The 26,322-nt window shown below is 44.3% G+C and overlaps 2 protein-coding genes across 2 annotated transcripts; one reads left to right on the top strand and one right to left on the bottom strand.

Moving 5' to 3' along the window:
- Positions 1–4,266, top strand: LOC120018717 (extracellular calcium-sensing receptor-like). The gene is made up of 8 exons (XM_038961918.1): positions 1–224; positions 328–652; positions 1,408–1,686; positions 1,764–2,312; positions 2,472–2,693; positions 2,908–3,031; positions 3,135–3,607; positions 3,841–4,266. Exons 1-8 carry the CDS (start codon positions 1–3, stop codon positions 4,264–4,266), a joined length of 2,622 nt encoding a protein of 873 aa, XP_038817846.1.
- A 16,964-nt stretch (positions 4,267–21,230) lies between these two features.
- LOC120018918 (extracellular calcium-sensing receptor-like) lies at positions 21,231–25,201 on the bottom strand. Its single transcript, XM_038962135.1, has 6 exons — positions 24,996–25,201; positions 24,159–24,447; positions 23,157–23,969; positions 22,772–22,999; positions 22,375–22,498; positions 21,231–22,144 (listed from the first exon to the last, which is right to left on the bottom strand). The coding sequence occupies exons 1-6, from the start codon at positions 25,199–25,201 to the stop codon at positions 21,231–21,233; spliced, it is 2,574 nt and encodes an 857-aa protein (XP_038818063.1).
- Positions 25,202–26,322: the final 1,121 nt, after the last annotated feature.

The raw sequence follows: 26,322 nt of genomic DNA, 5'->3' as shown, positions 1-26,322 counted from the left end.
ATGGCGCACCTCTCTGCCAGACTCCTGCTGCTGGGGCTTCTCCTGTGGGCCAGCCGGGTTTGCTCTGCCGCAGCCCAGGACGGGTGCACTTTCCTGGGGGAAGAAGAGACGAGCAGCTTCTATCAGGAGGGAGACGTGGTTCTTGGGGGCTTGTTCCCGCTCCACTATAGTCCTGTGTCCTCTGTGACATCATTTCAATGGGAACCGCAACAGACTACATATGAGTAGTAAGTGATGGGAAATGAAGAATGTTTTCTGTCTGTCTGTTTGTCTCTTTCTCTCTCACGTGCATTGCTTCTAAGCCACTTGCTATCCTCTTCCCTGTAGTTTCAGTGCCAGGGCCCTGCGTTGGATGGAGACCATGATGTTCGCAGTGAGAGAGATCAACCAACGAAGTGACCTGCTCCCACACCTGACACTGGGGTTCCATATCCGGGACAGCTGTGACCATGTCCCTGTGTCCCTGAGAGGCTCCCTGCTGCTGGTCAACGGGCAGCCAGAATGGGGGGCAGACTCCAGGGGAGCAGGTCAGGGTCCAGGTTCGGACTGTGCCGCTGTACGCAGGGCTGTGTCCCCTGTTATCATAGGAGATGCCGCCTCTGGGGTGTCTATGGCTGTGCTCAGAACTCTGGGCTCCTTTCAAATACCCCTGGTGAGACTAGGGTTACGTATATTGCACTTTTATCATTGTGTAATCATCTTCTTATAGTTGATAAATATAGATGTCTTGAAGCTATTACAGTTACATGTCTGATTGTTATGTAAATTATGTTACTTTGGCAGGAGCCATACTATTTCATGACTTAAAAGCTACTTTCAAAATTCTATACATTTTATTATGGAATTGCTTTCCTTGTTGCTACATGAAAATTAAGGGCTATATGCAATGCTTGAGTACAACTTACAGAGTGCACATTTAACCTGCTGTTCTCTCTGCTCTGGACTGGCTTGTAGATCATAATATATAGGTAAGGGATCTTAATTTGAATTAAATTTAAATTAGAATTTTTCTGCACTGCAAGAAATGCAGATGAGTTTGGTGATTTACATAAATTCACTGGAAAACCACACTAACATACGTTATATTAACAGTGTTGCACTTTCATGTAGGCTAATTTGGGCCATCTAATAGCCTGACCACCAATCAAGCTACACAATGGAATAAATGTTCATATTCTGTAGCTGCAGGATTATTTTGCTGTGACAATACTGGACAAATGAAGATCCCACATCTGTAATGTATTTTTACTTTGGCAGGAGACTTGTTATTTCATATCTTCAAATGTTATTAAAAAAAAAAATTCATGAAATTGAGTTCATATATATTGTAAATATTAAAAGCTATACATAATGCTTGAGTACATCTTACGGAGTGCACTTTTAACCTGCTGTTCCCTCTTCTTTCAGGTGAGCTACTTTGCGTCCTGCAGCTGCCTGAGTGACCAGAAGCAGTTCATGCGCACCATGCCCAGTGATGCCTTTCAGATAAGAGCCCTGGCTCGCCTGGTACGCTACTTCCACTGGACCTGGGTGGGCGTCATCGGGGTGGAGTCTGACTATGCCCGTTTTGCCATCCAGTTGTTTCTACAGGAGTCCGTTCACTTTGGGATGTGTGCTGCCTACGTCCACTTCTACCCAGTGGTCCTTACCCAGCATGCTGTGGGACAGCTAGTGGACACTATCCAGGTTAGCAAATAAATAAACGTATGATGTCTTCAAAGCACATGATTATACATTTTGTTATTCTTGTAATTGTTTCCCAGGGGTCGTCCTCCCGAGTCCTCCTGAATTTCTCCGGTGAGTCAGAGCTTCGGAGTATCCTCAGGGAGTGTCTCCATCGGAATGTCACAGGGCTGCAACTGATCGCCAGCGAGGCCTGGGCCACCTCTAAGTCCCTGTGGAGAGAGTTTGGAGATCTCCTGACAGGAACGCTGGGATTTGGAATACGGAAGGCTGATGTTATTCCCGGGCTCAAAGACTTCCTGACCAGACTAGGACCATCCCACGGACGTCAGTCGGCTTTCCTGGCAGAGTTCTGGGAAGAGACATTCAACTGTAGAGTGAACGATTCCTTAAACACACACACTCACTCTGTCAGTTACCTGGACAGAGAGCCCTGTAGTGGAAGAGAGGTTCTGGGGGATGTGTACACACCCTATGCTGATGTGAGCCAGCTCAGAGTATCCTATAACGTGTATAAGGCTGTGTATCTCATCGCCCATGCCCTGCAGGATATGACCAACTGTGTGGCTGGGCAGGGGCCTTTTATCAATGGCACCTGTGGGGACCCAAAGCATGTTAAACCATGGCAGGTGAGTCTACAGCTGAAGATACTCTGCTCATTATTGCTGAATAGATATCATTGCCCTTTTCTCATTTGCACGCATGCAGACACACACACACACACACACCAGTAGGTGGAGTAGAGTGTATAGTTTCTCATCTCACCCTCTCCACTCCTCTTTCCCCAGCTTCTACATTACATGAAGCAGGTGAAGTTTTCCACACTCGGGGAGGAGGTCAGCTTTGACCACAATGGTGACCCCATCGCTTCCTATGACCTCATGAACTGGCAGAGGGGGCAGGACGGCTCCCTGCGATTAGTTAAAGTGGGGTTCTATGACGCCTCATTGGCCGATGGCCGAGACCTGGTCATAAATGACTCAGTGATTCAGTGGCCTGTGGGAAAGCAGGTGCGCCCTTTATCACAGTCTAGGTGCTTGGTTCTACGTTTTCTTCTCAGTCTGTTCTTTGTTGTCTTCTTAACGGCATTGAAGAATATCAAGTTGGCATTTTATAAACTACATTTGGCTAGGTTGAAAAGCGTTCTGAAACACTTTCCCTGCACACCGCTTATTACACGCGAGATGTATCAGTATATCTGAGTGGTGCCCCTCTGCCCCCCAGGCAGCTCGATCAGTGTGCAGTGAGAGCTGTTCCCCAGGCACCCGTGTGGCCAGGAAGAAGGGGGAGCCTGTCTGCTGCTTCGACTGCATCCCCTGTGCTGAGGGGGAGGTCAGCAATCAAACTGGTGTGTTTTCCCTTATTTACAAGCCTTTCTCACCAGTCATTGGTCAGAACTAAAAAAACAGTGTTGCTATTGCAATCCCTGTTTTGTCTTTCCTCTCTGTCAGATTCTTTAAACTGCATACGCTGCTCTGACGTCACGTGGCCAAACGAGGCCAGAGACCACTGTGTTCCAAAGACCATAGAGTTCCTGTCCTATCAAGAGTCCATGGGTGTCGTCCTGTGTGTGGTATCCATTCTTGGGGCCTGTGCCTCACTCTCTGTCTTGGCGGTGTTTGTTGCCAACCGACACACTCCCATCGTCCGCGGCAACAACATGGAGCTGAGCTTCCTTCTCCTCCTCTTCCTTTCCGTCTGCTTCCTGATTGGCCTGTTGTTCATCGGGGAGCCATCTGATTGGCTGTGCCGGATCCGGTACCCAGCGTTCGGGGTGAGCTTTGCCCTCTGCATCTCCTGCCTCCTTGCCAAGACCATGGTGGTCCTCATGGCCTTCAGGGCCACCCTGCCAGGAAGTGATGTCATGAAGTGGTTCGGCCCTGCCCACCAGAGAGCCAGTGTTGTGTTGTGCACTGCCGTCCAGGTACTATTCTGATCTTGTTGGTTTTCTTTTCATTGACTTCTACCTCTAAAGCTGCGTTAACAGAGTCAGCCAGCCTTGTGACCAATTAGATCTGATCTTTTCCAATAACTGGGCAAAAGCCTAGATTTGGGCTGCCTGACTAAATGCAGCCTAAGTGAAAGACATTAAAATGAATCAGACAATTTAATCCCTTGATCAATAGTAACACCAATATGGTTCCCTCTGGCCGACAGGGACTGATCTGTCTCATCTGGCTGCTGACCAGACCTCCCTACACCAACCTCAACACCGGCCACATCAGCTCTGTCATCATCATCGACTGTGCCATGGGGTCAGAAGTCGCCTTCTGGTGCGTTCTGGGATACATCGGCCTCTTGGCCTGCATGTGCTTCATCCTGGCCTTTCTGGCCCGGAAACTGCCGGACAACTTCAACGAGGCCAAGTTCATCACCTTCAGCATGCTGATCTTCTTTGCTGTATGGATAACCTTTATCCCTGTGTATGTGAGCACAGCAGGAAAGTACACAGTGGCCGTCCATGTCTTTGCCATTCTAGCCTCGGCCTTTGGCCTCCTGGTCTGTATATTTGCCCCTAAGTGCTACATTGTAATGCTCAGACCAGAGAAAAACAGCAGGAAACACATGATGCTCAAAGGATAATAGATTTCCATGTGATGATTCCTGATCAGTATGTTGAATCAATGTATTTTATTAATAAAAAGTCGTAGTAGTTTATAATACATTCACCACTGAGTTAATGTGCAATATTGACCATGTTTAATATGTTACATATTTTTCATAGGTTAGGAAGAAGTTGCATAACATTATATGATATTGAATAAAATGTAGAAATGTGCTCTTTATTCTGAAATAAAATCAGACATTCCAATGAGATTTTATGATGCATTATTAATTAGAGTTTGACTTATCTGCACACATCTTGGTAAAACAAGTATAAATTGGAATAAAACAAATAGTACATAAAAGGCTGATTATTAGTCATTAATGGTCATGTGATAAAACACCTTCCATAAAAATATGATAAAACACCTTCCATAGATTTGTGGTAAAACAACTTCCATAGATTTGTGATAAAACACCTTCCATACATGAAGGGAACATTTTGACATTTGCCATATGGTTAGTGAGAAACACCATATTGCAAATGTACGGTCCCTTACTAGACGTCCGCGAACATTTGTAAAATTCGCGGATGACGCCGGACGTTGCACGGGGGCCAGATCTTTCGGGAAGTCATCGAACGAAGTCTCTCGGACATTCAGTTTCCGTTTGATAAAATCTTCACATTTTTGTCGTTTTTCTGCTGTCCCGGTAATTCCCACCAGAGGGCGAATGAATCATATTGCAAATGTACAAAACATCACCAATCACGACGTGGCTTTTTCTCCTAAACGGAAAAGATTTCGAAGACGAAACTTGGTGAGCATAGGTTTGGCATAATGGGCAGTTGGCCCCGAACAAGATGGCGTCGAGGCCGCAACGCTTTTTGAGTTATGGCCATTTTTCTGAGATTAAAGGTCAAAAACAAAAATAGAGTGCTAATTTGACCGCTTCACGTCAAAGTAGATAAACCTACGGTGTCAGGAAAAAATTAACCAGCCATTTATCTATCATAAATTAAGAGAAATCGTACATTGTACAATTCGTGATGTTCACAAAAAGGAGGTTTTTGATCCAGTTGCAGCGTGCTCAGACGAACATTTTTTAAGTAGGTTTCGAAGCTCTGCGAGAATTCTGTGATTTTCTGTGATTTTCTGAAATAACAAACACTCATTTAACCCTCTGTAAATAAGTCAGTTCTTAACATAAAGACTTAAAACTCAATATTCTATAAGAGCCTACCCTAAGGAGGATATGAGTTCACTTTCAGCTTGCTGTGTCAACCGGAAGTACCTTAAAATGGTGTCATAGGGGCTGTTTTGAAACAGTTTGCATTGACTTCTCTCCCCATAGGAATACATTGCCTGCTCCCCTAAATTCAACCTGAATCCTATGTGAGTTATGAATGTCTTATGAACCTATCTTCGATGACAATCCATCAAGCCACTATGAGGTCTACCTGTGTTGATTCTAAGCTTCCTGGAGCAACCGGAAGTGATTAAAATCACCCTAAAAGTGTTTTTTCATACCCAACCAGCAGTTTGTGATATATAGTGCATTCAACCCTGTATAAATCAGTCAGTTCTTAACGTATAGACTTAAAACTCAGGATTCTGTGAAAGCATACCCCAATCAGGATATGTGTTTACCTATAGCTTCCTGTACCAACCGGAAGTGCTTTAAAATGGGGTCATAGGTGCTGTTTCGAAGGGTTAAAAAGGTCAGATCTTTTCAAAACTTCATATGTGTGATTAGGCAACAATTATGAACTGTAAATCAGTCATTTCTCTAAACAGATGTCAAAGAAAAGCTCACACACACACACACCACACACACACACACACACAGCAAGGATGGAGTGAAAAAGTACGGTGCTTAAAGACACACAGAGCCTGCAATGGCATTACCATTATCTCTAGGCCGTGCCGAGTTCAACGAGATGCCCCGCTTGACCGGAGCTCGCTCGGTCTGAGCGCAGCGACAGTGACAACAGAAGGCCCCAAATGAAGCCTGGACCTAAATTTCAATTGCTTTTGGGCTCTAAATTTCAATTTCTTTTGGGAGACAGAGAAGGAACCTTTAAGGTTAGAAGCACAATTTGACCTCAGGAACGTTCCTACGGTCCTCCTGATCTGTGCAAGCCTAACCTTGACCGTGTGGTATTAACCCTTAACAGTTAAAAGAAGGTGTTTACATCAAACAGTTTGCTTTGACTTCTCTCCCCATAGGAATACATTGCCTGCTCCCCTAAATTCAACCTGAAGCCTATGTGGGTTATGAATGTCTTATGAGCCTGTCTTCGATGACAATCCATCAGGCCACTATGAGGTCTACCGGTGTCGATTCTAAGCTTCCTGGAGCAACCGGAAGTGATTAAATTCACCCTAAAATTCACCCTATGTTTTGATATACATAACCTGCAATTGTGAAAATCACTTCATTCAACCCTGTGTAGATCAGTCAGTTTTTAACATACAGACTTAAAACTCAGGATTCTGTAACAGCATACCCCAATCAAGATATGCGTTTACTTATAGCTTCCTGTGACAAACGGAAGTGCCTTAAAATGGTGTCATAGATGCTATTTCGAAGGGTTAAAAAGGTCAGAACTTTTCTAAACTTAATTGGTGTGATAAGGCAACCCTCATGAACTGTAAATCAGTCTTTTCTCTAAACAGATGTCAAAGAAAAGCTCTCACACACTCACACGCACACACACACACACACACACACACACACACACACACACACACACACACACACACACACACACACACACACACACAAACACACACAAACACACACACACACACAGCAAGGATGGAGTCAAAAAGTACGGTGCTTAAAGGCACACAGATCCTGCAATGGCATTACCATTATCTCTAGGCTGTGCCGAGTTCAACGAGATGCCCCGCTTGACCGTAGCTCGCTCGGTCTGAGCGCAGCGACAGTGACAAATAGAAGGCCCCGAATGAAGCCTGGACCTAAATTTCAAGTCTTTTGCTTTCGGGAGACAGAGAGAGAGCCGTTAAGGTTAGAATTCGACAGAAGAAATGGACATTCTAAAACCAAACAACGATTTATTCTGGACCAAGGACTCCTTGTACAACATTCTGATGGAAGCTCAGCAAAAGTAAGAAAAAATTGATGATGTTATTTCGTATTTCTGTGTAAAATATTGACTCCTATTCTCCGCCGTGTTGGTGAGTGCTGTCTCACAATAACGCAAGCTGTATGTTATGGTAAAGTTATTTTTTAAAATCTAACACAGCGGTTGTTGTAACGGTAGTCCTCCTCCTCTTCATCCGAAGAGGAGGAGCATGGATTGAACCAAGGCGCAGCGTTTTGGAATGACATGATTTAATTAGGACAACGAAAACACGAACTTGACTAAAAACTAACAAAACAACAAAACGGAGTAGACAAACCTGGACATGTGAACTTACATAAAACGCAGAACTCACGAACAGGAAAATGACTACACAAAAGACCGAACTCACAAACAAACCGAACAGTCCCGTATGGTGCGACAAACACTGACACAGGAGACAACCACCCACAACGAACACTGTGAAACAACCTACCTAAATATGACTCTCAATTAGAGGAACGCCAAACACCTGCCTCTAATTAAGAGCCATACCAGGCAACCCTTAAACCAACATAGAAACAGAAAACATAGAATGCCCACCCAAACTCACGTCCTGACCAACTAACACATACAACAAACTAACAGAAATAGGTCAGGAACGTGACATAACCCCCCCCTTAAGGTGCGAACTCCGGGCGCACCAGCACAAAGTCTAGGGGAGGGTCTGGGTGGGCATCTGACCACGGTGGTGGCTCAGGCTCTGGGCGAGTTCCCCACCCCACCATAGTCAATCCCAGCTTACATCTACCCCTACAAATGACCACCCTCATATTACACCCACTTAATCTTTTGGGTAACATCGAGACAAGGGGCAGCACCGGGATAGAGGGATAGCTCAGGACAGAGGGATAGCTCAGGACATAGGGATAGCTCAGGATAGAGAGGTAGCTCAGGATAGAGAGGTAGCTCAGGATAGAGGGGCAACTCCGGACTGAAAGGCAGCTCCGGACAGAGAGACAGCTCTGGACTGAGGGGCAGTTCTGGATAAATAGCCGCTCTGGGCTGAGGGACAGCTCATGACTGGCTGACGGCTCTGGACGCTCATGGCTGGCTGACGGCTCTGGACGCTCATGGCTGGCTGACGGCTCTGGACGCTCATGGCTGGCTGACGGCTCTGGACGCTCATGGCTGGCTGACGGCTCTGGACGCTCATGGCTGGCTGACGGCTCTGGACGCTCATGGCTGGCTGACGGCTCTGGACGCTCATGGCTCACTGACGGCTCTGGCAGATCCTGTCTGGTTGGCGGCTCTGGCAGATCCTGTCTGGTTGGCGGCTCTGGCAGATCCTGTCTGGTTGGCGGCCCTGGCAGATCCTGTCTGGTTGGCGGCTCTGGCAGATCCTGTCTGGTTGGCGGCTCTGGCAGATCCTGACTGACGAATGGCTCTAGCGGCTCCTGACTGACTAACGGCTCTGACGGCTCGGGACAGACGGGCGGCTCTAATGGCTCGGGACAGACGGATGGCTCAGACGGCGCTGGGGAGACGGATGGCTCAGATGGCGCTGGGGAGACGGATGGCTCAGATGGCGCTGAGGAGACGGATGGCTCAGATGGCGCTGCGGAGACGGATGGCTCAGATGGCGCTGCGGAGACGGATGGCTCAGACTGATCCTGTCTGGCGGAAGGCTTTGGCTGCTCCTGTCTGGCGGAAGGCTCTGTAGGCTCATGGCAGACGGGCAGTTCATGCGGTGCTTGGCAGACGGACAGTTCAGGCGCCGTTGGGCAGACGGCAGACTCTGGCCGGCTGAGACGCACTGTAGGCCTGGTGCGTGGTGCCGGAACTGGAGGCACCGGACTGGAGACACGCACTTCAAGCCTAGTGCGGGGAGCAGGGACAGGGCACACTGGACTCTCAAAGCGTACTATATGCCTGGTGCGTGGTACCGGCACTGGTGGCACCGGGCTGAGTGCACGCACATCAGGACGAGTACGGGGAGAAGGAACAGTGTGTACAGGGCTCTGGAGACGCACAGGTGGCTTAGTGCGTGGTGCCGGAACTGGAGGCACCGGACTGGAGGCACGCACCATAGAGAGAGTGCGTGGAGGAGGAACAGGGCTCTGGAAACGCACTGGAAGCCTGGTGCGTGGTGTAGGCACTGGTGGTACTGGGCTGGGGCGGGGAGGTAGTGCCGGAAATACCGGACCGTGCAAGCGTACTGGCTCCCTTGAGCATTGAGCCTGCCCAACCTTACCTGGTTGAATGCTCCCCGTCGCCCGACCAGTGCGGAGAGGTGGAATAACCCGCACCGGGCTATGTAGGCGAACCGGGGACACCATGCGTAAGGCTGGTGCCATGTAAGCCGGCCCGAGGAGACGTACTGGTGGCCAGATATGAAGGGCCGGCTTCATGACATTTGGCTCAATGCCCAATCTAGCCCTACCAGTGCGGGGAGGTGGAATAACCCGCACTGGGCTATGCACACGTACAGGAGACACCGTGCGCTCAACTGCGTAACACGGTGTCTGCCCGTACTCCCGCTCTCCACGGTTAGCCTGGGAAGTGGGCGCAGGTCTCCTACCTGCCCTTGGCCCACTACCTCTTAGCCCCCCCCCAAGAAATTTTTGGGTAGTACTCACGGGCTTTTCGGGCTTCCGTGCCAGATGCGTCCCCTCATATCTGCAGTTTTGGGCTTGATTCTCCGGTCTCCAGCCTTGCTTCCTTGCTGCCTCCTCATATCGCCGCCTCTCTGCTTTCGCTGCCTCCAGCTCAGCTTTGGGGCGGCGATATTCCCCTGGTTGAGCCCAAGGTCCTTTTCCATCCAGCTCGTCCTCCCAAGTCCAGTAGTCCTGTGTATTACGCTGCTTGGTTCTGGTAATTTGGTGGGTGGTTCTGTAACGGTAGTCCTCCTCCTCTTCATCCGAAGAGGAGGAGCATGGATTGAACCAAGGCGCAGCGTTTTGGAATGACATGATTTAATTAGGACAACGAAAACACGAACTTGACTAAAAACTAACAAAACAACAAAACGGAGTAGACAAACCTGGACATGTGAACTTACATAAAACGCAGAACTCACGAACAGGAAAATGACTACACAAAAGACCGAACTCACAAACAAACCGAACAGTCCCGTATGGTGCGACAAACACTGACACAGGAGACAACCACCCACAACGAACACTGTGAAACAACCTACCTAAATATGACTCTCAATTAGAGGAACGCCAAACACCTGCCTCTAATTAAGAGCCATACCAGGCAACCCTTAAACCAACATAGAAACAGAAAACATAGAATGCCCACCCAAACTCACGTCCTGACCAACTAACACATACAACAAACTAACAGAAATAGGTCAGGAACGTGACAGTTGTATTAATGTGTGAAAGTTAAATATTTCTAAAAAATATATTTTGAATTTCGCGCCCTGCACTTGAAGTGGCTGTTGTCATATTGTGGCCGGCTTCGGGCGTGCAGCCATAAGAAGTTAACAGTTGGCATTTGCCATATGGCATTTGCAATCATTTTTGAATGAAACGACGCCGAATTGATTGGTATTGTACATCGTGTATATGTTTCGTACGGTGCCAATAACTTCCCATTCATTTTTGTCCATTTCAGGGGGGTGTTCCCTTACAGTTTGTATGTCCCACAGACAATATCCACCCTGCTCCATCATGTCAGTGGCAGCAGCAGGGCTAGGATCTGGGCATAGTGACTGGACTCTGCTCTGAGGAGAATGGCTCCGGGGTCAGAATGTGTACTGCTGAGTATCACACTCCCTGACAGTCTCACTTGTAGCCAGTGAGAGGGGCTGCTGGGTCCAGAGGAGGAGTGTCCAACCAGTGTCAGCAGTCTGCTGTGGCTGCAACTCTGCAGTCCAGTCAGCTCTCTCTGCAGTCCTGTCAGCTTTCTCTGTAGTCCTGTCAGCTCTCTCTGCAGTCCTGTCAGCTCTCTCTGCAGTCCTGTCAGCTCTCTCTGCAGTCCTGTCAGCTCTCTCTTTAGTCCTGTCAGCTCTCTCTGCAGTCCTGTCAGCTCTCTCTGCAGTCCTGTCAGCTCTCTCTGCAGTCCTGTCAGCTCTCTCTAAAGTCCTGTTAGCTCTCCCTGCTCCCCTCCATTCAAAGCCTCCAGAACGGCTTGCAGTCACACCTGGTAGAATATCAGGGGGTCTGTTGATGTCCTCCACAGTGAATATCACTATCCAGTTCTCTTGAATTGTGCTGGAGAAATAAATAGCATTACATATCTTCACACGGCTGCACATACACCCTACCTCAAAATCTTTGGAACAATTTGAAAGGCACCATGTTGAAGACAGTTTCACCCTATGAAACATATCCATATGTTGTGGTGTGGAATGGATTTAAAATACATTTAATACAGATGTATCCTGCTAATAAGAATTCAAGCTGAGGGCAGTCTATTTGAATGTATACATTTAGTCATCAATGCAATGAGAGAGAGAGATATCTGGAGTGACTTCAGTAGAAACTAGTACATTTCTCCAGCATCCTCTGGAGTTTCTCATCAGGTTGTTTAACTTCTTTGATATAGGGGGCAGCATTTTCACTTTTGGATGAATTGCATGCCCATAGTGAACTGCCTCCTACTCTGTCCCAGATGCTAATATATGCATATTATTATTACTATTATTACTATTATTACTATTGGATAGAAAACACTCTGAAGTTTCTAAAACTGTTTGAATTATGTCTGTGAGTATAACAGAACTCATATGGCAGGCAAAAACCTGAGAAAAAATCCAAACAGGAAGTGAGAATTCTGAGAAGGGTCGATTTTAAAGTCATCAACTATTCAATTCCCTGTAATATATGGATATGTTTGCACTTCCTACGCCTTCCACTAGATGTCAACAGTCTGTATAATGCTGAATGAAGCCTCTAGTGTGATGTGGGACCGGATGGGAGGTGTTTCAGTCACTGATTCAGATTTTTTTTAATAAATAACGTTCCCAAGGTAAACAGACTATTTCTCAGGTCCAGATTGTAGAATATGCATATCACTTACAGATTAGGATAGAAAACACTCCAAAGTTTCCAAAACTGTCAAAATATTGTCTGTGAGTATAACAAAACTAATTCTGCAGGCAAAAACCTGAGAAAATCTAACCCAGAAGTGATTTATTTTTTATTTTTTAATCTGTGTTTCCTTGCCCGTCTATCTTCCATTTAAAGGGGTATCAACCATATTCCTTTTCCAATGGCTTCCTCAGGCTGTGACCAGGCTTTAGACATAGTTTCAGGCTTTTATTTTGAAAAATGAGCAAGATTTTTCAGAACTAGTCTGGTGTCCTCTGATTAGTTCCTGCGCGCGAGAGGGGTAGCTCTCTATTTTCTTTCTCTCTTTTATTGAATAGGTTACGGTCCGATTGAAATATTATCGATTATGTTTAATCAAACCTGAGGATTGATTATAAAAAACATTTGACATGTTTCTACGAACATTACGGATACTTTTTGGAATTTTCGTCGAACGGAACGAGGGTTTGGTTTTCTGAACATAACTTCTTCAGGCTGCAGGGTGAATATTGAAAAAACTGGAAAATATGCGCACATTTTCAAACGGCCTCTTAAGAATTTTTTGATCTTCCAATATGCATATATTTACTATTATTGGATAGAAAACAGTCTATAGTTTCTAAAAACGTTTGAATTATTTCTCTAAGTTGAACAGAACTATTTTTACAGCCCATTTCCTATCCAGAATTGAGATTTCCAAAATGCGATGTCTCTCTTTAAGACCTTGTCTATATAAGGTCATGTCACTTAGGACCGTAGAAACACGTCACACGCCTTCATCTGGGTGTAATGCGGAAGTGAGAGAAGAAAGGAGTCGAATATCTCTTTCAGGGGCTGAACACCACAACTTCTTGTGAGACCTACGCAGTTTAATTTTCAGTCAGAACCTGGACTCGGCTCCTGGAATACGCTCGTTTAAGGTGAATATGACCTCTGCCTACGATATTATTTGATACATGTCACAAAATCATCCTAAAGTATGTTTTTTCAATATACTTTAATTATATTATTGAAATTTATTCTGGACTTTAGACGTGATGCTTTGGAAGAATTGTTTGAAGAAGGAGAGGTTAGCGCCGCACGGCCATTGTGCTTGCTAAACCAAGAGGGAAATAGTTCGTTCTGGAACCCAACTAAAGACTGTACTGGACAATGGACCCCGTTACAACATTCTGATGGAATATCAACAAAGATAAGGACCCAATTTGGGATGCTTTTTCATATATCTGTCGAACTGTGCTATGCTAGCGCTTGACTAGAATCAATGCTGCCGTATGCTAGCTAATGTTGTAAGCTAATATAACGATATATTGTGTTTTCGCTGTAAAACACTTCAAAAATCGGAAATATTGGCTCTATTCACACGATCTTTGTCTTTCATTAGCTATCCACCATATGTTTTTCTGAAATGTTTTATGAGGTGTAATTAGTAGTTGACGTTGGTGTCTGTATTTTCTCTGGCTACTCCCGTGCGATTTCAGACTGTAGCTATGATGGTAGCAGTAATGTAAAACTGATTTATAGCTAAAATATGCACATTTTATGAACAAAACATAGATTTATTGTGTAACATGTTATAGGACTGTCATCTGAGGTAGTTTTTTCTAGGTTGTTTAGGTTGGTTGTAGGTTAGTTAGGTTGGCTTGTGCATGCTACTTGAATCATACTTGTGCTGCTGCTACATGTCTGTCCACTTTTTTATTTGGTGGTGAGCTAACATAAATATATGTGGTGTTTTCTCTGTAAAACATTTAAAAAATCGGACATGTTGGCTGGATTGACAAGATGTTTATCTTTCAAATGCTGTATTGGACTTGTTAATGTGTGAAAGTTAAATATTTAAAAAAAATAGATTTTGAATTTCGCGCCCTGCAATAGAGCTGGATGTTGTCATAAGTGTACCGATATCGGGACAGCCCGCCTAACAGGATAACTTGCAACCCAAATTGCGTTTTTTTGTTATAATAGTAATATTTATCGAACAAAAATAACATTTGTTGTGTAACTGGGAGTCTCGTGAGTGCAAACATCCGAAGATTATCAAAGGTAAGCGATTCATTTTATTGCTTTTCTGACTTTCGTGACCACGCTAATTTGGGGCTAGCTGTTGTTGCATTGATTGATACACTCACAAAAGCTTGGATTGCTTTCGCTGCAAAGCATATTTTCAAAATCTGACACGATAGGTGGATTAACAACAAGCTAAGCTGTGTTTTGGTATATTTCACTTGTGATTGCATGATTATAAATATTTTTAGTAATATTTTTGAATCTGAAAAGTTTGGGAATTTTCTTCTGCCTTTCAGGACCGGAACGAGGCTGTAGTTTTCTGAACATAACGCGCAACCCAAATGGCGTTTTTTTGTTATAAAAGTAATATTTATCGAACAAAAATAACATTTATTGTGTAACTGGGAGTCTCGTGAGTGCAAACATCCAAAGATTATCAAAGGTAAGCGATTAATTTTATTGCTTTTCTGACTTTCGTGACCATGCTAATTTGGGGCTAGCTGTTGTAGCATTGATTGATACACTCACAAAATCTTGGATTGCTTTCGCTGCAAAGCATATTTTCAAAATCTGACACAATAGGTGGATTAACAACAAGCTAAGCTGTGTTTTGGTATATTTCACTTGTGATTGCATGATTATAAATATTGTTAGTAATATTTTGCGCCCTGCAATTCAGCGGTTGTTTAGGAAAATGAGGGTGACGCCAGAGCGCCCTGCCTGCTGCCTCGATTCCCAGAGGAACCAACCCGGCACTGACCAGCAGTGTGACCTCTGCGACCACATATGTTGCACGAGTGGGAACCCCCTCCGGTCTCCCTGGGTGGATGGAACCACCGGACCCCGATCAGAACGTCCGAGGGTAGCCAGCAGGTTGTCTAGTAGGATGTACAATCCACCAGCTGGTCGAACGTGAGGGTGGTGTGTCTGCAGGCCATCTCCCGACGGATGTCCTCATGCAGACTGCAGCGGTAATGGTCGATCAGGGCCCTGTTGCTACCGCCCGCGCTGGCAGCCAGGGTCCTAAAATCCAGGGCGAACTCCTGGGCGCTCCTTGTCTCCTGCCTCAGATGGAAGAACTCCTCAAACTGGTCCAACGCCGCATATCCCTCTCTCCACACGGCGTTGGCCCACTCCAGGGCTTTCCCGGTGAGGCACGAGACGAGGGCGGACACTCTCTCACGGCCCGATGGAGCCGGGTGGACGGTGGCCAGGTATAGCTCCAGTTGAAGCAGGAACCCCTGGCAGGGAGAGACGAATCCCACTGGAACCAGGTGGAAAAGGGGCGCTCAGAGAAGACCCCGGTTGTGCTGGTGGAGGCGCTGGAAGAACTCCCTGTCTCTCCCAGCGGTCCATAGTCTGGACAACGCGGTCCATGGTAATGCCAAGATGGTGAAGCATTGCTGCGTCCTCCCGGACGTGCTCCTCCACCCCTATAACCTGGGTATCTGCTCCTGCTGACTCCATACTGGGTTGGTGATTCTGTAAGGGTGTGTGCTGGTGGCAGGGAAGTCAGGCGCAGGAGATCGAACTTGGTATAAAAACGGAGCAGTTTAAAACTTCTTATGGCTGCATCCCGCTACCGGGATCGATATGACAGCAGCCAGAGAAAGTGCAGGGCGCCAAATTCAAACAACAGAAATCTCATAAATAAAATTCCTCAAACATACATGTGTCTTATATCATTTTAAAGGTATTCTTGTTGTTAATCCCACCAAAGTGTCCGATTTCAAATATGCTTTTCAGCGAAAGCACTACAAACGATTATGTTAGGTCACCATCAAACCACAATAAGCACAGCCATTTTTTCCAGCGAAAGATAGCAGTCAGAAAAAGCAGAAATAGAGATAAAATTAATCACTAACCTTTGAATATCTTCATCAGATGACACTCATAGGACTTCATGTTACACAATACATGCATGTTTTGTTTGATAAAGTTAATATTTATAACAAAAAATCTGAGTTTACATTGGCGCGTTACATTCACTAGTTCCAAAAACATCAAGTGATTTTGCATAGCCACATCATTTCAACAGAAATACTCATCATAAATGTAGATGATAATACAAGTTATACACATGGAATTATAGATATATCTCTCCTTAATGCAACCGCTGTGTCAGATTTCAAAATGTATTTACGGAAAAAGCAAATCATGCAATAATCTGAGACGGAGCTCATCACAATAGCCAAATCAGCCGCCATGTTGGGGTCAACAGAAACCAGAAAATACATGATAAATGTTTCCTTACCTTTGATGAACTTCATCAGAATGCAGTCCTAGGAATACCAGGTCCACAATAAATGCTTGATTAGTTCGATAATGTCCGTTATTTATGTCCAATTAGCTACTTTGGTTAGCGCCTTTGGTAAACAATTCCAAAGTCACAAAGCGCCTCCACTATAACGTGACGAAACAGTCAGCAGAAACATGTCAAACGATGTATTGAGTCAATCTTTAGAATGTTGTTAACATACATCTTGAATAACGTTCCAACCGGAGAATTAGATTGACTTCAGAAGAGCGGTGGAACGGACGTCCTCCTCATGTGAAGGCGCATGGTGAATGCGTGATCAGCTCGTGGTAGTGATTACTCATTCCTGTCTCCTTCGGCCCCCCTTCACATTAGAGTCATCAGACAAAGTTCTATTGACTGTTGACATCTAGTGGAAGCGGTAGGAAGTGAAAACTCATCCATATCTCGCTGTAATTTCATTGAGAGCTTGGTTGAAAATCTGCCACCTCAGAAACAATTCAAACAGGAAGTGGAACTTCTCAGGTTTTTGCCTGCCATATGAGTTCTGTTATACTCACAGACATAATTGAAACAGTTTTAGAAACTTCAGAGTGTTTTCTATCCAATATGAATAATAATATGCATATATTAGCAACTGGGACTGAGGAGCAGGCCGTTTAATATGGGCACCTCTGTGCACCTTTCATCCAAGCTACTCAATACTGCCCCTGCAGCTATAAGAAGTTAATAAGTGCTCATAAACTCCGAAAAACTAAATATACAAAATAATACAAGTGGGTACAAAACCCGTCGCACACCAGAACATATCTAGCACAAAGCTTACAAACAAACAATCACCGACAAGGACAATGAGGGGGGACAGAGGGTTAAATACACAACATGTAATGAATGGGATTGGAACCAGGTGTGATCAAGACAAGACAAAACCAAAGGAAAATGAAAAGAGGAACGCCACCCGAACAAGGAGAGGGACCAACTTCGGCGGAAGTCGTTACACATTCCAGGATTTTTCTTTATTTTTACTATTTCCTACATTGTAGAATAATAGTGAAAACATCAAAACTATTAAATAACACATATGGAAACATGTAGTAACCAAAAAAGTACTAAACAAATCAGAGTATATTTGATATTTGATGTTCTGCAAAGTAACCACCCTTTGCCTTAATGACAGCTTTGCACACTGTCGGTATTCTCTCAACCAGCTTCATGAGGTAGTCACCTGGAATGCATTTCAATTAACAGGTGTGCCTTGTTAAAAGTGAATTTGTTTAATTAATGCGTTTGAGCCAATCAGTTATGTTGTGACAAGGTAGTGGTGTTATACAGAAGATAGCCTTATTTGGTAAAAGACCAAGTCCATATTATGGCAAGAACAGTGCAAATAAACAAAGCGAAACGACAGTCCATCATTACTTTAAGACATGAAGGTCAGTCAATCCGTAAAATTTCAATTGCAGTCGCAAAAACCATTCACGAGCTATGATGAAACTTTGCTTTCATGAGTACCGCCACAGGAAAGGAAGACCTAGAATTACCTCTGCTGCAGACGATAAGTTCATTAGAGTTAACTGCACCTCAGATTGCAGGTCAAATAAATCCTTCACAGATTTCAAGTAACAGACACATCTCAACATCAACTTTTCAGAAGAGACTGCGTGAATCAGGCCTTCATGGTCGAATTGCTGGAAAGAAACCACTACTAAAGTACACCAACAAGAAAACATACAGTATACTTGTTTGGGCCAAGAAACATGAGCAATGGCATTAGACCTGTGAAAATCTGTCCTTTGGTCTGATGAGTCCAAATGTGAGATTTTTGGTTCCAACTGCCATGCCTTTGTGAGACACAGAGTAGGTGAACGGATGATCTCTGCATGTGTGGTTCCCACCGTGAAGCATGGAGGAGGAGGTGTGATGGTGTGGGGTGCTTTGCTAGTGACACTGTCTGTGATTTATTTAGAATTCAAACCACACTTTACCTTAACATTCTGCAGCAATACACCATCCCATCTGATTTGCGGTTTTTGGGACACATTTTTTTTCCAACAGGACTATGACCCAAAACACACCTCCAGTCTGGGGCCAGCATCCCGGTGTTGCCTCTTCACAGTTGACGTTGAGACTGGTGTTTTGTGGGTACTATTTCATGAAGCTGCTAATTGAGGACTTGTGAGGCATCTGTTTCTCAAACTAGACACGCTAATGTACTTGTCCTTTTGCTCAGTTGTGCACCGGGGCCTCCCACTCCTCTTTATATTCTGGTTAGGGCCGGTTTGCACTGTTCTGTGAAGGGAGTAGTACCTAGTCTTGTACGTGACTTTCAGTTTCTTGGCAATTTCTCGCATGTCTCGCCTTCATTTCTCAGAACAAGAATAGACTGACGAGTTTCAGAAGAAAGTTATTTGTTTCTGGCTATTTTGAGCCTGTAATCGTACCCACAAATGCTGATGCTCCAGACACTCAACTAGTCTAAAGAAGGCCAGTTTTATTGATTCTTTATTCAGCACAACAGTTTTTCAGCTGTGCTAACATAATTGCAAAAGGTTTTTCTAATGATTAGTTAGCCTTTTAAAATTATAAACTTGGATTAGCTAACACAATGTGCCATTGGAACACAGGAGTGATGGTTGCTGATATTGTGCTTCTATACGCCTATGTAGATATTCCTTTAGAAATCATCTGTTTCCAGCTACAGTAGTCATTTACAACATTAACAATGTCTACACTGATTTTCAGATCAATTTGATGTTATTTTAATGGACCAAAAAATATGCTTTTCTTTCAAAAACAAGGACATTTCTAAGTGACCCCAAACTTTTGAACGGTAGTGTATAATAACACTTCCAGTACACAGGAATGGAAAGGGCTGTTATATTAGGCCACACAGTTACAAATACTGTTTATCTCTTTACAAGTCATTTGCTATTACCTGACCTTTAATTTATTGCAACATCTATTTGAAATGGGTTACACTGGTTTCCAATTACATCTAGATATCATTCACAAAGCAGAGCGCATCAGCTGCAAAAATAGGCCTTGATTCTATCTACCATGTTATGACATGTGCATTACAACTAGAGTATATGACATCGTGTAATTGACCTAGCTTGCTTCCTCTTTGTTATCAGTGTTCTGTCTGGAGGTATCTGGTGTTGGAGGTCTCAGGTCCAGTTTGGTGGTCCTCTGTGGTCCGGGAGGGGGAGGGCCAAGGCGCCAGGCCTTGAGGCCTAAACTAAAATAACACTTTAGGCCTGTAGTAGGAGATAGCAAGGCCTACTGCCTGGCTCAGTGACACATCCTTCAGAGTGTGACATCACACTGGCACCTTCCATGAGCAGAGGGGATACTGCTGGGAATCAGTAGACTGTAGAGGCTGTTGCTGCAATGTGGAGGCAACTCATCATAATGAGGATGACACATCAGTTGTTTGTTACAGAAAGCTCACAACTGTGCCCAGTGAATGGCTGGACATTAAAATGCTCTTGACACCAATGGTCCTTATACAGAAGTCTGAATACTTAAAGCTAGAATCTTAAAATGAATCAATGACAAAGCAGAATCCCCAGCTCTGTTTTGGTAAAAAAAAAAAGCTGAGGGAGGGGTCTTGAGAAATGTAACCACTCTCAAATTCATGGACAGAGCTATGGATGCAAGGACTGACCACCCATGATATCAAAAGTATAGTTCTAACCATGTTTTGAGGTGATACAGCATTAGTTTGCATTGTTTCCAAACATTATAGTAAAACAAGCTTATATTTTGGGTTCTGATGGGGTACACCATTTGAACTATGCTTATGAGGCATTTATAAGCTATAATATTCTAGAATCAATGGGTATATATAATTAATTTATAAGTTATATTTTCCAAGAATCAATGGGTTTATATCATTAATTTATAAGTAATATTTTCCAAGAATCAATGGGTACTGTATATGATTTTAGCATTTGAATTTTAAGTCCAAAAGGATGTAGCAACTAACAATTCTAGTTTTATTCTATTTCAAGGACATTTAATATATTTTATTGTGAATTAGAATATTGTTTTTATATATCGGTTTCAAAATATATATTTTTGGAGGTAATTGACTATGGATACATCTCTTTCACATTTGATGAATATGTGAGCTCTGTATCAGACGGATGCATCAGATCTGGACACAGAGAGAATAATCTAATTCAGCCAAGGCTTGTCTGTAGACTGTGTAGATGTCAATACATGAGATGAGGTTGTACTTTAGTTTACATCCACCAGAGGGCGGATTGTTTTCTTTGTCAACTCTTCATGATTGTCAGTGTATAGTACATTGCCTTAGGTGAGCTGAGCTGTTGCTATTTTTGTTTTCTGAAGAAAAAAATACACTATTAGATATGCAAAGATGCAATTACACAGTTGGATATTTACTTAACAGTATATGGGGCAGATGGGTACAGTTGAATGAATCCTAATACAACTTCAAATGTAGAGAACACACAGAATAGTTTTTAACTAGCTTAATTTAATAAGATTGAGTGACAATTTCCAGATTTAAATCAACAGTCAATAAATAACACATTTACATTTTACATGTAATTGTTTTTGTATTTAAATGACCAAAAAGTTAGTAACGTATATCATTGGTCTTCCCCATCATATGTTTTTTGGTGTTTTCCTTTGATCTCAGCAATATAATGAAACATTTAGGAAGAAAGATGCAAAATAGCATTCCATAACTAGAGGCCAGAATAGCAAAGATCTCCACAGCTACAGTGAACTTCCCAGGAGAGCTGACATAAGCTGGGATAAAGGTGATCCAGACTGCACAGAATATGAGCATGCTGAAGGTGATGAATTTGGCCTCATTGAAGTTATCAGGCAGCTTTCGAGCCAGAAAAGCCAGCACAAAGCACAAGAGAGCCAGGAGTCCTATATACCCCAACACAGCCCAGAAACCAATAGCTGAACCCACATCACACTCTAGAATGATCTTTTCCTTATAGGTCTTCATGTTCTTGTAGGGGAAAGGAGGGGAGACTGTTAACCAAAGTACACAGATCAGGACCTGTATGAGAGTGAAAGCCAGAACACTGAGTCTCTGCTGTGGAGGACCAAACCATTTCATGACATTACTGGCTGGAAGTGTAGCCCTGAAGGCCATCAACACCACTATTGTTTTCCCCAGAATACAAGAGATGCAGAGGACGAAGGTGATCCCAAACGCTGTGTGACGCAGCATACAGGACCACTCAGAGGGCCGGCCAATGAAAGTAAGAGAACACAGAAAACACAGAGTCAAGGAGAAGAGCAGCAGGAAGCTCAGCTCAGAGTTGTTGGCCCTGACGATGGGGGTGTCTTGGAATTGGAAGAAAATTGTTGCTATAATAATAGTTAAACAAACCCCAATCAAACAAAACAGAAGTAAAATGACCCCCATGAGTTCAGTGTAGGACAGGAATTCAATCTCTTTTATGACACATCTATCCCCTCTCCCATTGGACCAGTATTGGACTGGGCACTTCATGCACTCGGCTGAATCTGTTTAGAGAAAGAAAACCCCCCCAGAAAAAAAACAATGTTAATGATTCAGGAAAACATGCAGAACATTTGACATATTATATGCTCTGTTGGTTCTACACATTTTCAGTTAAGAGGTTTAAGGGATTTGTGAAGGCCAGCACACGTTAGAATAAAACGTGATGTCCAGTATGTAACCCAGCATGTATTCACCTCACCAACTGTATTTTTGATGGCCGAGTGTAATTTACCTGTAGTGTTGCTGATCTCGCCGCCAGAACATGGGACACAGTCATAACAGCATACAGGCTTTCCTTTCTGTACAGCCTTACGAGTGCCTGGGGGACAGCTCTCACTGCACACTGACACAGGTACCTGGAACACACACAAACAGACTCACATAGGGGACCAAGGAGAGTTTGAGTACTCATGTTCACTCATGTATTGTACATATCTATCCTGTTAATCATAAATCACCAATGTTTGTGCACTGTAGAGTGTGTGATTTGACTTGTCTCAATACTGTACATACCAACAGGGGCTGAGTGGCTGAGGTTAAGTGTAATTGTTGTGTTAAAGAATACCATGCAGGATAGCATACTGACTTCCCAGCCAGAGATATGAGAACAAGACAATATGAAAATGTACCGTCTCACTATTTCCTCCCCATACAATGCTAACGTTGTTCATAGTGAACTGGTGGTCTCCAGTCAAAGACCCGCCATATAAACCGACTGTGGCCACTTCCATGGTTCCCGATGTGGTACTTTGTAAATTAACAAGTTCATATCTTGCTGGGGAATCTCCATTGCTGTCAAAAAATACTCTCTCGTCCTCTCCCGTTGTGAAATTGACAGACTGTAGATAGTGCAACAGCTAGAGAGAGGAGAAATGGTCAAGAAAGGAAAGTTGTTTTCTATGTAGCTTTGCATCATCATTCTGTTATTATCAGTCTACAGTGAAACCATTTATTTTACTTTAACTGACTTGAAATAGACAAAGGTCACTTTTTTAGAGGTATATTCTTGCTCACCTGCCATGGCTGGATGTGTGTAGGTTGAGCACAGCTCCCATTAGAGAAGGGGCCCTGGCTCTCCTCACATGTCAACAGGTTGTGGAGGGCATGAGCCACAGCATACACAGACTTATACACATTATTAGTGAATGTCAGCTTGGACACATCTGTGAACGTGTTCTGCACGTCTCTTAAACTCTCCGAGCCGTTGCATGGCTTCCTCTTAGGTGCTGTAGTCACATTGAGAGAGCAGTCGAACACAATCTCCCAGAAATCCCTGAGAAACATGCTGTTGGGGAAGTGAGAGGGGTGGACATCCCTCAGATGCTCTCCCAGCCCGGGGATGTGAGCCCTGGTCACCGTGAAGCCTATGGCACCCACCAGAGCGCTGTGTCCCTCGATTGCAGTGAGAGAAGGGTCTGTGATCCAGGCATCACTGCCGATCCACTGTAGTCCTGTGATATTGTGCCTGTAGAGCTCACTCGCCAGAACCTTGATCTCCCTGTGGGTCATGAAGGCCATGATGACCTTTGAACTGGACTGTTTAATAATCTCCACTATCCTGAGAAGCTCATGGCGCGGACCTGTCTGCTCAAATGCCTCAGAGTATTCTATACACACTCCCTCCTCCTGTGCAGCTATCATAAAGGTGGCTATGCCTCTATTCCCATAGTCATTATCACTGCTTATAGCCCCCACCCAGCTCCAGCCAAAGTGTTTGACCAGCTTTGCCAGGGCTCTACTCTGGTAGAAGTCACTGGGGATGGTTCTGAAGAAGGAGGGGAACTCCTTTCTGTTACTCAGACACGCACAGGTGGCGAAGTGGCTGATCTGTGTACAAAATAACAGCATTTTATTGGAAACTTGACATGACATACTGTACAGTAGTTTTGACACCAAGAGCTATGTTTTGTTATTTTAAGACATTGATCGACAAAAATAACACCTTGTGTATAGTGGCAATATAAAAGTATATATTTTATTGTATGAGTTCATAGAAAAGTGAATAGAACATCTTACTACTGGTACACGAAACCTTCCGATGATTCGGGCCAATCCTATTGTTGGTGTCGAGGCAGAGTGGCCTATGACAGCCTGAGCCATGTCTGTCTTGGTGCAGTTCCCTTCATCGATAAACTTCTCCTGGCCACTGGCTAAAGCCAAACCAGACTTCAGGATGTTGTCGTATCCACACGCATTGTAGATATTGTAGCCCAGAGTATGGTTTGGGAGAATTGCCGGATTTCGATTGATTTCTTCACTTGCAAATATAAGTGTTTGTGCAAATTGGAATTCTCTGAAATTCATACTGAAGAGAGATAAAAAAAAAATTTAAAAGATGTGCCATTAAAGAAGGCAAAATATATCTCACCAGTCTTACACACAACCCAAAACCCTAGGAGGTAAACCTCAGATGGACATTAGATTAAAAGCCTCGGAGATGAACCTCAGATGGACAGTAGATTAAAACCCTAGGAAATAAACCTCAGATGGACAGTAGATTAAAACCCTATGAGATAAACCTCAGATGGACAATAGATTAAAACCCTACGAGATAAACGTCAGATGGACAGTAGATTAAAACCCTAGGAAATATACCTCAGATGGACAGTAGATTAAAACCCTACGAGATTAACCTCAGATAGACAGTAGATTAAAACCCTAGGAAATATACCTCAGATGGACAGTCGATTAAAACCCTACGAGATAAACCTCAGATGGACAGTCGATTAAAACGCTACGAGATAAACCTCAGATGGACAGTAGATTAAAAAATAACTCATAACATTGAAAACAGTGAAAGTCCCATATTTGAAACAAAAAAAAAGTTATCTTCAACTGAGAGAGAATACTCACTTCTTACACCTTGGTTGGTCTGGTAAACTCTGGAAGTTGGGTACCCTGCCGTCGTACTCCGTCTGGAAGGTGAAGATGCCTCCGATGACAAGATCCCCGTCCTTGGCCAGCTCTGGCAGCTCTGCCCTGCCCTGCAGCCTGCACACAGGTTCTCCCTCCCCTATCACTACCAGCAGCACCAACAGGACCAGCTCCAGCAGTGGCATGGCTCCTGGCTCCGTAGTGCAGTCTAGAGCTAGGGCTGGCTCTGTTGCTCTGTGGCCCCTCACAGCTCATCTCTTTATACTCTCAGAACCCTGTGTCTGTCTCAGAGCCTTACCACAGAGGCCCTGTCTGTCGGTGCTCCAGTCCCTGCTCCTGTCCCCGTCCACATCCTGCCCACACCCCCTTCAACCTGGCATGTATGAGGTGTGACAGGTCTCTGAGGTATCGAGAGAATGACGTAGGGGTCTTAAGAGAGCATAGGAGAGCCTGTCTGGTGCCGGCAACCCAAGTCCTCACAGTGAGGACGCATGCGCCAAGCATGATTTAGCCTGTAGGTCTCTTTAACTACTGTACTGTAGGTAGTGCCCTGCTGTTCACAGTGTAATGTAACACTTTCAACATGTGGCACATTATGTACTGTATCAGGACACGTGGCTGCTCTTTGATGGGCTTAAACTCTGTGGCGGCTACATGTACTGTAACGATGTTCGTCTGAGGAAGAAGGAGTAGACCAAAGCGCAGCGTGGTACGTGTTCATGATGTTTATTATAACCTGAACACTGAAACAAAAAACAAAAGTGGAACAAAACGCAACAGTTCTGTCAGGTACTCACACAAAACAGAAAACAACTACCCACAAAACCAACATGGAAATGGCAACCTAAATAGGCTCCCCAATCAGAGACAACGAGAAACAGCTGTCTCTGATTGGGAACCAATTCAGGCCATCATAAACCTACAATCCCCTAGACCATACCAAATCCCCATAGATAGACAAAACCCCTAGACAAGCCAAAAACCCCTAGACAAATGATTGACTTTACCTACCAAACTATTGACCTTACTACAGAACTATTGACCGTACCTACCAAACTGTTGACCTTATTACAGAACTAGTGACCTTACAACCGAACTATTGACCTTACTACTGAACTATTGACCATACTACCGAACTATTGACCTTGCTACCAAACTATTTTGCCGTTGGTACCGAAATATTGACCCAGTCCACGAGGTACTGAAGGCCCCTCGCCCGACGTCTCGAATCCAGTATGGAATGAACAGAGTACGCCGGGGCTCCCTCGATATCCAGAGGGGGCGGAGGAACCTCCCGCACCTCAGA

Source organism: Salvelinus namaycush, chromosome 23, assembly GCF_016432855.1.
Source record: "Salvelinus namaycush isolate Seneca chromosome 23, SaNama_1.0, whole genome shotgun sequence".
In the NCBI taxonomy this organism is placed as follows: Eukaryota; Metazoa; Chordata; class Actinopteri; order Salmoniformes; family Salmonidae; genus Salvelinus; species Salvelinus namaycush.
This window is presented reverse-complemented; position numbering and strand designations above follow the sequence as displayed.

Coding starts and splice junctions, on each gene's coding strand:
- LOC120018918 (XM_038962135.1), bottom strand. CDS start 25,201: ATGCCACTGCTGGAGCTGGTCCTGTTGGTGCTGCTGGTAGTGATAGGG. Junction 23,970..24,158: donor GAAGGTTTCGTGTACCAGTA/GTAAGATGTTCT, acceptor TTTTGTACACAG/ATCAGCCACTTCGCCACCTG. Junction 22,499..22,771: donor GGGGAGGAAATAGTGAGACG/GTACATTTTCAT, acceptor TGTGTGTTCCAG/GTACCTGTGTCAGTGTGCAG.
- LOC120018717 (XM_038961918.1), top strand. CDS start 1: ATGGCGCACCTCTCTGCCAGACTCCTGCTGCTGGGGCTTCTCCTGTGG. Junction 2,313..2,471: donor AGCATGTTAAACCATGGCAG/GTGAGTCTACAG, acceptor CTCTTTCCCCAG/CTTCTACATTACATGAAGCA. Junction 3,032..3,134: donor GGAGGTCAGCAATCAAACTG/GTGTGTTTTCCC, acceptor CCTCTCTGTCAG/ATTCTTTAAACTGCATACGC.